At 47.7% G+C, this 12,174-nt stretch overlaps 4 protein-coding genes across 4 annotated transcripts; 2 read left to right on the top strand and 2 right to left on the bottom strand.

Annotated features, from left to right (window-relative positions):
• Positions 1-719: 719 nt before the first annotated feature.
• FPOAC1_006647 (uncharacterized protein) lies at positions 720-2,442 on the bottom strand (the record flags this gene model as incomplete). Its single annotated transcript, XM_044851122.1, has 5 exons — positions 720-1,305; positions 1,355-1,958; positions 2,014-2,190; positions 2,250-2,331; positions 2,407-2,442. The coding sequence occupies 5 exons, from the start codon at positions 2,440-2,442 to the stop codon at positions 720-722; spliced, it is 1,485 nt and encodes a 494-aa protein (XP_044709834.1).
• Positions 2,443-6,434: 3,992 nt separating this feature from the next.
• On the top strand, positions 6,435-8,222 carry FPOAC1_006646 (uncharacterized protein; the record flags this gene model as incomplete). Its single annotated transcript, XM_044851121.1, has 3 exons — positions 6,435-6,742; positions 6,798-6,997; positions 7,048-8,222. The coding sequence occupies 3 exons, from the start codon at positions 6,435-6,437 to the stop codon at positions 8,220-8,222; spliced, it is 1,683 nt and encodes a 560-aa protein (XP_044709833.1).
• Positions 8,223-8,780: 558 nt separating this feature from the next.
• Positions 8,781-9,566, top strand: FPOAC1_006645 (uncharacterized protein; the record flags this gene model as incomplete). The annotated part of the gene is made up of 1 exon (XM_044851120.1): positions 8,781-9,566. The coding sequence occupies one exon, from the start codon at positions 8,781-8,783 to the stop codon at positions 9,564-9,566; it is 786 nt and encodes a 261-aa protein (XP_044709832.1).
• A 381-nt stretch (positions 9,567-9,947) lies between these two features.
• FPOAC1_006644 (uncharacterized protein) lies at positions 9,948-11,382 on the bottom strand (the record flags this gene model as incomplete). Its single annotated transcript, XM_044851119.1, has 3 exons — positions 9,948-10,805; positions 10,859-11,099; positions 11,162-11,382. The coding sequence occupies 3 exons, from the start codon at positions 11,380-11,382 to the stop codon at positions 9,948-9,950; spliced, it is 1,320 nt and encodes a 439-aa protein (XP_044709831.1).
• Positions 11,383-12,174: the final 792 nt, after the last annotated feature.

The following is a 12,174-nucleotide window of genomic DNA, read 5'->3' as shown; positions in this document are numbered from 1 at the left end:
CTTCAAGGTAGCTCATGCAGGGTAGGTTGGGTAGAAGCGAATAATTTAACCAGAACATAGGAATGGAACCAATGGGATGACTGGGGTCGAGATCGAAGGCAATTATTTTCTGAAAGTGTTCTTGAAGATCAACATGCGGGGAGATGAAAGATAACCGTTAACATATGTCGCTATAGAACCTCGTTGGTCAGAGGTGACACAAGAAAAGGCCCTGGTGATTCATTCCTGTCTATAAGCTGGTGTATTACACAAGTGACTAGTCTAGATACCTAGATAGTAGGTACCCATGCGATCAGTAAACAGTACTGGAATCGCTACCATCACGAAGGGGACACGTATAAGCGCAGATTAAATATTCTTTTGTGTAAAGATATCAAGCGTTTAGCCGGAGGGAAAGATGACGACGATTGATGCAATCTCGTGGATAGTAGAAAAAATGACCTCCTGGTCTTAGGTTATAAAAATAAATAGTCTAAGAGCTATAGTCCAAGGAGCATAAAGTGACACGCTAATTTCGTCTCTTACCTATGCTTCCAAGGGCCAATTTCTCTGATACCCTGAGGGCAATTTTACTGTTTTGTATTTTAGGTATCATGTATAGTATCCCAGTCGTTATCCTATGAGGTTTTTCGCCTCGTCATTATTGATCATAGCTAAATAGACAAACTCCTTTTTCTTCTCCCGCACATTCTCTCGTTTCTCATCATGCAACTCCCACACTAGATGTTGAGGTTGCCAATGGTGATAGACTTGATGTTTTGGTACTCAGCCATACCGTACAGACTACCCTCCTTTCCGTAACCACTCTCCTTGATACCGCCAAAAGGAGCCTCAGCAGCACTGATCTTACCTGTGTTGGCACCAACCATACCGACTTGCATCTTGTGGGCAACACGCATGACACGGCTGATGTCCTTGGAGAAGAAGTATCCGGCAAGACCGAACTCGGTGTCGTTGGCCAGACGGATGGCGTCCTCCTCTGTGTCAAACTCGAAGATAGGAGCAAGAGGACCGAAAGTTTCGTCCTTGGCGACGGCCATCTCTTGTGTCACGCCAGTAAGGACTGTGGGCTGGTGGAAGAAACCGGGACTGTCGGGGGTAGAGCCGCCGGTAGCGACCTTGGCGCCCTTGGATGTGGCATCAGCGATATGCTCTTTGACCTTGTCGACGGCGGACTTGTTGACAAGAGGTCCTTGGGTGGTGGTCTTGTCGAGACCGCCTCCCATCTTCAGAGCGTTGACCTTCTCAACAAGCTTGGCAGTGAACTCCTTGGCGACGCTCTTCTGGACGTAAAGTCGGTTGGCGCTATTGAGTGTTAGTAACGCGATTGGAGTTACAGTGCAATTTGACTTACCAGACACAAGTCTGTCCAGAGCACCGGAACTTGCAGAACATGGCGCCCTCAGCAGCAAGGTCAAGGTCGGCGTCCTCGAAAACAATGAAAGGAGCGTTACCACCAAGTTCCAGGCTGAGCTTCTTCAGGGTACCAGCAGCAAGCTTAGCGAGGTACTTGCCAACACCAGTGGAGCCAGTGAAAGAGATCTTCTTGACGAGAGGGTTGGTGGCAAGCTCGGTAGCAGCCTGACGGTCGCGAGTGGGCAGGACCTGGATAGTAGCGGGAGGAAGACCAGCCTCAATGGCGAGCTTGGTGAAAGCGAGAGCGGAGTAGGGAGTCTCGGAAGGGGGCTTGATGACGACGGAGCATCCAGCAGCCAGAGCGGGAGCGATCTTTCGGGTGATCATGGCGGCGGGGAAGTTCCAGGGTGTGATGATTCCGCAAGTGCCTACAGGCTCTTTAATAGTCATCAGCGTCGTGTGAGGAGCTGAAGAGGGGATTGTGACGCCATATGATCGTGTAGCTTCCTCGGCGAACCAAGAGATGAAGCTGGCAGAGTACATGACCTCTCCGAGAGCCTCAGAGTAGGTCTTTCCGTTTTCGAGAGAAAGGATCTTGGCGACTAGATATGCTTTGTTAGTATTGTGTTGAAGCGAGTGCCCAGACATGTTACATACGATCCTCCTGGTTGGCAAGAACCAAATCGTACCATTTCCTCAACAAAGCACCTCGGCTGGCGCCAGTTGTGCTGTCAAAGTACTTTGTCTGGGCGACATCGGCGCTCTTGATGGCAGTTTGGAAGTCCTCGAGGGCACAGTTGGCGACTTGGCCGAGGACGGTAGCGGTAGAAGGCTCTGAAATACAGGTTAGCTTCTCAATGGCACCACTGTACTCATGATGAAGGGTTACCGACCAAAAACATCAAACTTGTTCTCCTTGGCAACCCATTGGCCATCGATGAAGGCGTCCTGGATGAAGAGGCTCTTATTCTTGAGCTATTGAGGGTCTCATGTTAGCAACCAAAACTTGTGACGATGAGTAGCCGAGATCATGACTGAGGGGCAACATACGCCAGAAATGACCTCCTTGTGGTAGTTTTCAGCCATGATGATGATTGTTTTGTTCCAAAAGGATACCTCAGATAACAGAAGGAATTCGCTTAAGTAGTGAAACAAAAGATCAAAGAATGGAAAGATGAAGAGAGAAAGAGAGCTTCCGGTCAACGGATGTCTCGCGAGTAAATAAAAAGTCGAGGATCCACGACAGCTCTTAACAAAACGTCACATGAATGCGCTAGAAAACCGGGTCGAGTATACTTAAGCCGTCGCATTGTATCCATAAAGGTCGATGTCGTTTGTATCGAGACCAGTCATGATGAAGGAAAAGACCCCATGAATATGTAAAGCCGGGGCAGTGGAGGGTAGAAGATGTTGTTCGCTATAAGTCACCAACAGAACCGTCCAATTCGCCTGTGCAGACCGGATCTCGGTTCCGGTCCAAATTAGATCAACCGGCCCGGAGACAACAAACGGCTCCGGTAGAACTCAAAAGAACGGGAATTAGATGCCGGTTTCGTAAAAACCGGGAGCCGATGCTGCAGATTTATTGCTGTTTATGGTTTGGTGCTTCGACGGCTTCTGGGGTGGACGAGGGTCTGGGGAAAAGTGTGGAGATGGTCGGTCTCTGGATGTCTTCTGTTCTCATGACGAGGCAAGGACGCCAAAATTTGTCATATATAGTCAGTTGAATTGTATGATAGCGCAGGTTGGTGGTAGATAGCAAGGCTTGGGTCTTGATAGATAAAGCAATAGTGAACTGTGCAGAGGTTGGTCAGTGGATATTCTTCAGGTTGAAAGGGAGTTGCTTTGTTCTGTTTTCGACCTTGACTAACTCGATGATCGTTCTTTGAAGACTCAGTTACATAACAGTGTCATGGTGGGCGAGAAATTAGAACAACCAGACAAAAGAAAGAATCTTGTTCGACAGCAGCTGCTGAATGATGTATCTGGGATACTTGAATCGCCACTTATTTGACAGTGATGGAATCTGCCCTTCTTACCTTCCATCCTGACAGATTTCAGCTTCTCGCCTCAAAATGTGCAAAATAATTCTTATTGACACGGTTTGACAAGCATCAAACTAGATACAAACTAGTGGTATGTCAACATTGATTGGGCTCGAATAATTGTCTCATGGGGCCAGGGGCGGGATACAATGGAATGGATTTCTGCTCAACGATACTTCGAGGCAGTACGCGATATTACAACAGCTTGGAAGCAGTCAAATACTATCTCAAGTGAATAAATATATGTATGATTTGCGCAAGAAGATGGGTACAAGTGTATTAACAGTATCTGCATCATATGACTTAAATGAACCTCACGTCTGGAACTACGCAACAGACCTGGAAACAAGAGCGATTCGAATATTGTATTTTGACATAGCTATGTGAGAAGGTATCAAATAGTTTATTCTACTCGACGGCATGCCCAATGAGAAATGCTATTCATGAGCAATGCTGTTGGCGTGGTTAGGCCAGACAATGCTCCCACCTGCTTCCATTTGCTGCAGACCACTCTGTGCATGTTGTTCCTTGATACACAATAAGTAATACTCTACGTACTAAGCTACTACCACTTTTCTATTTACCTAGGTAGGTATTGTTGATACTGCCGTTGGCAGCGCAATGGAAAGGGCCGGCGCCCTAAGCGTACAGCTGCTGGTTGGCCCCCAGCCAAAATTACCTGCACAAACACACCCCACCTCCTCTTACCTTTCCATTCTTTCCATCTTCCCTCCCTACCGTCTGCTTTTTCTACTCCTCACATGTTTCCTCCCCCATCAAAACTTCCTTCGCCCAAGGGGGAGGAAACCTGCTGTCTTTGTCTTACGATGGCACAGAGCATTCCGTCGGCCCAGTATCCTGACTCCTAATGAGAGACCATACAACGTTTCTCTCAACCTCTACATTAGTAGTAGGTCTGATACTGGGCCGGCGAAGGAGTGTCGAGCACTATCGTCCCAAGGTCAGTAAGAAACACATATTACTCACCGTCACTGACTAACATCAACAGTTATTCTACACCGTTCACTCCGATGATCCTAAACTCGCGATGCCACTCGCTGAGTTTAGGAGGGGCCTGCCTTAGTCCGCGGTCTTGGGAACCATGTAGTTCAACTTAAATTCACCACTGGCCCGTCAACTACATGGTTCCCAGAAATATCGGCGGGCCCCAACAAGTAAGTACATACTTTCTCATCTGTTTTCTGCTGCCCTTCGCTCTGGCTACTATACTATTATGCAAAGTTGGGATATAGTATAGTCACTAATTGCGTATTGGATGCAAGCCGCCGAGCCTGAGGTCTCTGTAGGCTAGATTCGATATTCTTTGATGTTTACTTACAGGAGCTGACACACCATCAGAACCAGTAGATGATTCGATGGGAGTCCAAGGAGTATGTTGGTTGGAACTCACGCAACCTTTCCAGACAACTCTATCCTCGAGGCCGACAGCCTTGATAGGCGCATTCTTTGAAGAAGGCTGTCCTCGAAGACCGTCGCCAGGTCGATGAGCCAATCATCCACATAAGTTTCCACAACCTGGCGACGCTTACAATCACCAGCTTCTTGTCGCAGCTCTCCAGGTATGCTACTCCTCTCTTTTTATCCTCCCTTTGCATCTCCTTAGCACTTCTTGTTCGGAGCTGACTTAGAAAAGACATTACTCTTTCCAGTTGCTCGCATCCTGAAGAATAATACCAGAGTTTTGCCGTGGTCAGGTTCGAGACTCGAGGCCATCTCGTGTCTCTTACCTGGCCTCGGCATGCCGGTTCCAGATGGAGCGGGAGGTGTTGTGCCAGTGAGGCTATGTAGTTGAGTCACAGTTACTGAAGTAAGAGTCGGAATAGATGGGATAGAAGGGTTAATACATTATGGGAAAATTGAATAATAAAATCTTCAAAACTCAACGAATCATCGCTCCTTTATGTGACTTTGGTAAAGTAATTTCACTGACGCGATATCATATTATCGCTTCTTCCCACATGACATGTATTAGAACTGAAGCTGTAAAAGAGTGATCATCTACCGTAGCTAGATTCTTGGATGAACCTGGTCGTAGTCTAGTAGTCACATTTCCCCGCGTCTTTCATGTGTGGATTTTGACCATATTGTCAGCCCGTATCCGTTTACTGAACGACTGGGTCGATATTTTCACACGTCGAACATCTTGTCTATAACTGACCTCATCTAACTCGAGACTTTATAGCTGGGCGACATGCCGCGCATCCAAAATGATGGAAAAGTCACTAGCCTCAGTAGCATCGCAAGCATCGAGCACAGTGCTGCACTCCCATATTCCTGCTCTCGGAACAATCATATATTTTTGTTCCGCCACTGTGTTATGTCTTTACACTATCGAGGCCATCAAACACAGAGCACTGGTCAGTCGAGGCAGTGAACAATATGATTAGAATGATCACATGATGACAGCCAGAACTTCTCGTTTTAGATCTACAGTGAAGAAGGGACGGCAATGGGTTAGACATTTTACCTCCTGCTGGTCACGTTTCGATCAGATCTTCCACTAAAAAAATTACATGCTGACTGAAAGTAGGTAGATATCAATCAAATGAATGTGTCTCTGATCCTTTATTTTCCTCTTTCATATTCCCTCGAACACAACCAGATTCAATCAACAACCTCGGCACATGTTATCGATAAGAGCTGTCATGATCCATGATAACGAGCTCTCTCTCGGCTCCGTCAGATTTTACCAGATTCAGCTATGCTACTAAACTCGAATGGTAAGGTACAGGCGACATGACGTTGGACTGCGACAACTGGACGAGAGTATCGATCAACAAGCATTTGCCGGTCCCCGCCGGCGCAGCGACCTTTACCGAAAAGAGGCAAAGTATTGCATGTTTTCGACTTTGATAACGAATAGCAAAGAAAGAAGACTAATCAATTGCTCTCTGAAGGAATCGCGTATCGTCTATTGATACAATTGATTACGGGGGCGGCGATATTGTACATATACAGTACAGATATATAGCTAAACTCAAGTCGGAGGTGCTGAGCTACCCCTCTTCAGCCATGTCTCTAAGCAGCTATAAGAAGATAGGCGCTGCAGTTGCTTCCAGGTTCACATCTGTTCGTCTTCGTCGTTCAGTTCATTCAGTACCTCTTCGACCTCTGAAAGAATCCCAGAGTCGGCTGCCAATTGTTCGTGTCGCTCGATCTATTATAACAACACAGAAACACTACTACAGCACAATGTCAGACTTGTATGTCAACCTCGAGGCTCCTAACGGCGTCAAGTACAGACAGCCGACTGGTCTCTTTATCAACAACGAGTTCGTTCCTGGATCGTCGACTCAAAAGATCACATCTATCGACCCTGCGTAAGTCAGCTTCTGCCAGCCTCAAAAAACGAGCTAATAAGGATATCCTTAACAGCACCGAGAAGGAGATTGCTACAGTGCACGCAGCTAATGCTGACGATGTCGACAAGGCCGTCAAGGCAGCTTACAATGCCTTCCACAACCCTTCATGGAAGAAGCTTCCCCCTCCCCAGCGAGGTGTTTTAATGAACAAGCTCGCCGATTACATTGAGGAGCGAACTAAGATCTTTGCTACTTCGGAGGCCTGGGACAATGGTATGTAGGAGATGCAACAAGCTAGTCGATTTGTACTGATCTTTCTACAGGTAAGGTTTACACTGATGCTGAGGGTGGCGATGTTGTCGAAGTTATCAATACCATTCGTTATTATGCCGGCTGGTCTGATAAGATGACCGGCCGGACCATAACGGCGAACCCGAACAAACTCGCATATACTCTTCGGCAACCAGTCGGTATAGTGGCCCAGATTATTCCCTGGAACTACCCCCTTGCCATGGCCGCCTGGAAAATCGGCCCTGCGCTAGCATGCGGTAACACTATTGTCATGAAGGCTGCTGAGCAAACACCCCTCAGCATCCTGCTTCTTGGCGAGGCTATCAAGGCAGTTGGATTCCCTCCCGGTGTCTTCAACGCTCTCAATGGTTATGGTAGCGAGGCTGGACCTGCTCTTGTCCAGCACCCTCTTGTTGAGAAGGTTGCCTTTACTGGCTCGACTGCTACTGGTGCTAAGATTATGGAGATGGCTTCCAAGACTCTCAAGAACATTACCCTCGAGACGGGTGGTAAATCGCCTCTTTTGGTCTTTGCTGATAGCGACCTTGATGAGGCTGTCAAGTGGTCGCATATGGGTATCATGTCTAACCAGGGTCAAATCTGCACAGCTACTTCTCGCCTGTTGGTCCAGGACAAGGTGTACGACGAATTCGTCCAGCGCTTTATCGAGACGACCAAGACAGTTAGCAAGGTCGGCCACCAATGGGACTCCGAGACATATCAGGGCCCTCAGGTCTCAAAGCAACAGTACGACCGCATCCTCGAGTACATCCAGATCGGAAAGTCCGAGGGTGCTACCCTTCTCGCTGGTGGACAGCCCGTGGATTCTTCTAAGAAGGGCTTCTTCATTCAACCCACTATCTTTGGTGATGTCCACCACCAGATGCGTGTCTTCCGTGAGGAAATCTTTGGCCCCGTGGTAGTCATCACTAAGTTCAGTGATGAAGAGGAGGCTCTCAAGCTCGCCAACGACACAACATACGGTCTTGGTGCCGCTGTCTTCACAAAGGACGTCGAGCGCGCCCACCGTGTTGCTGCTGAGATTGAGGCTGGTATGGTTTGGATCAACTCTACTCAGGACTCTGAGCCTTACATCCCCTTTGGTGGTGTGAAACAGAGTGGTATCGGTCGTGAGCTCGGTGAAGCTGGCCTCGAAGCCTACAGCAATATTAAATCAATCCACGTCAACTTGGGTTCCCGTCTGTAAGCACAAGGTTCAAGGGTTGGGGAATAGTCAGCTACATAACGCAGGCTACGCAAGAGAAGACTATTGGATAGGCGTTTTGGCGTATTACTGTCGTATCTAGCAATTTGAGAATACCAGGGACCATGAATTAAAAATGAGAATACGCCGTTATTAAGCCTTATAATGAGGCGAAGCAGTATCAATCCACCAACTATTTGATCTAGTGAGGCTGTGGCTGCTGTATCCGCTCGGTAATACTGGCTGTGCTAGGGGGTAGCAAAAAAAATGACTTCCTAAGTCTTAGGTTACAAAATAAAGAGTGTAAGAGCTGTAATCTAAGGGGCATAAAGTGGCCCACTAATTTCGTCTTGTGTGCCCCAGCGGCGGCCAGTTTTTCTGATACCCTGAGGCCATGATACACGTCATAGTACTAAGTTCAAGAAAGTTCAAGAGGTTCCAACAAGATAGATAATGAATGACAAGCACGCGACACCAGCATATTTTTTGTTGTCTGTTCCCATTATTCAAGATAATTCCTAGTCTATTATACCCACTTATCAATTATCATCATATTTCGCAATGACTGACCTTTTACCACCCGACTATTCCGACCTGGATCTCCCATCCTACGATACCCTAATCAGCTCTCCCGCTCCCGCTACGGCCGCTGGAAACCCCACTGCTAAATCCGTACTTGGACCAACAACTCTATACATTTCAAATCGCTTCGTCTATTCAAGGGATTCCCAAACACCAGTCTACGAGTTCTCCCACTCTATCGGCTATCTCCACGACCATGACCGTAGCGTGAAAGTCGAGCGTGTCGACTCGGTCATCAAGACCTCTACCGGTCTTCCTCAAGTCGCTCTGAAAAACCGCCACCTCTTCGATCTCAAGCATCCAACCGCCGCCGAGTTCCCCACGTTCCCCTACCATGCCGAAGCCGCTACACGTCGAGCCCTGTGCTCCTTTGGAGTCTCTTACTTTCGCTCTGGTAACCTCTTGCGGCAGAAAAAGGGATTCCGATTCGACCGTGCAGTGAAGGGTGCCGAGCGAAAGCTAGAACCTCAGGGTATACTATACGAAGCGAACTCTTCACGGAGTAAAGGCGTCGGATACGAGTGGAGAGATGCGCAAGGAGAGTTGATAGCAAGAGAGGTTGAGGATGAGAAAACTAGCATGAGTCTGGTTATAACAGCCGAGATGAGCGTTGAACTACGCGATGCCCTCGTTGCCGCCTGGATATTACGGATATGGTACGAGTTGTCCAAGGGAAACAATTCGGCCACGCGCTTGATGCGGGTAGGCGGACCTCAGCAGAACCTATTGTATTTATACGCTGGTCTCGCTGACAGCAGGTCGTAGGCACATGCGGCGCGCGGCCAGAGGATGCTAGGACTATAAACGTGGGTTTCCGTGACTATTGTTTGGGTCATAGAAGCTAACAGTCTAAAGCAGAACTATTACTCAGGAACACAGAACTGATTAGCAGGAACGTTGATTTATGGCGTTGCTACTTTTGCCTATTCTACCCCTTTACTCTCTGATTCGTTCTGGCTACTCAACAAATTGCTTAGAGGGCTTGGCCTTCTGATCTGAGAGGCCAATGTCTATCAACCCATAAAACACAATTTATCCAAGCAAGCTCCAGCTTGGCAGTTGGCTGATGTTTTGTTTCAAGGAGGACGGAACAATTTACGAGCATCCGGGTAGCACAAATGCTGCAATGAATGTGTTGTCCATAGCTCAATAAATATCCCATAAGCTAATCTTCCCATCCTTTGCACCTGCAGCGATCCAGTGTGTTTGCCGTGCAGTCGCTATACGTTGTTCTTTGACGCTTAGTCCTGCCTTGACAAGAGAAGTTGTTCGTTTGGTGACACTTGTTGTGGCTTTGTTGACATTCCCTTGCTGTGCAGTTGATTTATTATCTTCTTTCGCCTTGTCTGATATTCTCACATCAGCAAATGCAACAGCAAAGCATCCAACTTGGTGCCATTTCAACACGGCGAGTTCTTTCATGGTCTTAACAGAGTAGACTCGCACTTTGGAATCCCAACCTGCCGTGGCAAAAATCCGCCCGTCTGATCGTATATCCAGACTTTGCTGTCCAGAGTGTTTGGTGTTGATGGTTTTGATGGGATCCTTCCACGCCACGCCTTTCTTGGAAGGTCCCGTAGGAGCTTGAGATGATGATGATGATTTGAGACCAGCCGATAGGAGCGATGTTGCCTTGGGTTCGTCGTCTATTATCTCGACCACACGTTCTGTAATTTTGGGTGGCTCAGGGTCTTGGAGTGGGAAGAATAAATCGGTGGGTATGGGGTGTTTAGAGACGATGGAGTCGGCACTGGAGGTGATGAAGAAGTCGTTATGGACACTCAGAGATAACACAGGCTGTGAATGAACTTGCGAGTTGTATGTCGTAACCCATTGACCATCAGCCTCAAGTCGTTGCACAGTCGCGTACCCGTTCTCAAAAGCAGCAATAAGCGTGAGAGTGTTCTCGTGATGCAGAAGGGCAAGGCACATAGCCATACCCGTCTTGTCACCAGCTTTGATGGTATGGATTCGATGTTGTGAAGGTAAATGATAAATATCGATCTGTCGCAGTTGGTCAGTCCTGGTATAATAAGTGAGATGGGGGTTGTGCATACAGCGTCTGAGTTGAGAGTATTTGGCACGGCGATCAAGACCTCAGACGCTTCATCTACAGGCCCAGGCACGCTTGAACAGATGGCAAAAGCACAAAAGTTCAAGGTGTTCACCTCGAGTAAATGGAGTATCCATGGTTGGGCTCTGGGTGTTGGCATCTCTTCTACAGGAAGGGCTGTACTCAGATGTTCCTCATCTGCCTCGCCAAGCTTCCATACTATGAGTTTCATATCACGACCATGTCTGAGGTCTCGAGTCAGCAAACCATTAATCTATTGATTTTTTAACTTGGAGGAGAAAATTACGTGATAATTTTGTCGTCGCCCCAGCCACGGACGCCTAACAGAGCCTTTTCGTGCGCGCGCCAGACGGCTCGCGGGCGCATTATTGTGAGATCCCATAGCACCACGAAACCGTCTGCGTCGCCTGTGATGAGACGCTCATTTGACCTGACGAATGCTGTGGTGTGAATCTGGGACTTATGTCCGCGCAGTATAGATTTGGGCGTCGGAGTTGAAGAATCCATATCGTTGGTGGGAATTCGTTGTCATGGTTAAGGATTCAAAGGTTACCAAAAGCTAGGGTTGATAATATTTGGTTGGAGACTGAGAGACTGCTGTGGAACATTCACCCGACAAACCGTTCACCTTCCATTTTCACATTTCATCAAGACTCTGTTCAACTATATTCAAGCCTGATAAGTCCTGAAGCATAAAAGTTACATGTTTCTTTGCTTGGCGGTTTCGAAACATTATTACTACATACAGTCACGTTAAAACATTCACCGCCTAGGCGGACCGATGGAGCCGGTACTTAAAGTAGAACAATGCCTCCATGCTGACGATATACCTGCATGCGAGCCCTGGCCAACAAGACAAATATCTTGAATAATTATCAAGGTCCTTAAATGTCGCATCTATCAATCATTTTGTAACAGACACGAGGACAGCGTTCAATGCAGAGAGTAGCTGAAAGACAACTTTCATCACCCTATTGGTCGTCAAGCCCGAGTTATTTCGGGCGATTGTCTTACCTATCACTTACAACCGAACACATCAAAAAACTGGCTGTATAATTCGGGCGTACCCGTGCTACTGATTCGTGTAGCTTGGCTGCATCGCACATCGTCTGATGGGCTGAGTACTTGCCGCAGGAAAAGACATGGCGGCGCACGAGCAATATTGGCAGGCGATTCAATAAGCGAAGGATGCGGATGGATGGAAGCTCATTATCGATCCCAATACGAGGGCTCGTTTACTCCGGCCTCCGGCAATGCAGGGCAAAGAGCAACTAGGATGGGATGCATGCCGAGTTTCAT

This window comes from Fusarium poae, chromosome 2 (assembly GCF_019609905.1).
Source record: "Fusarium poae strain DAOMC 252244 chromosome 2, whole genome shotgun sequence".
Classification (NCBI taxonomy): Eukaryota; Fungi; Ascomycota; class Sordariomycetes; order Hypocreales; family Nectriaceae; genus Fusarium; species Fusarium poae.
Note: the sequence above shows the minus strand (reverse complement) of the source record. Positions and strands in the feature narration are given on the sequence as shown.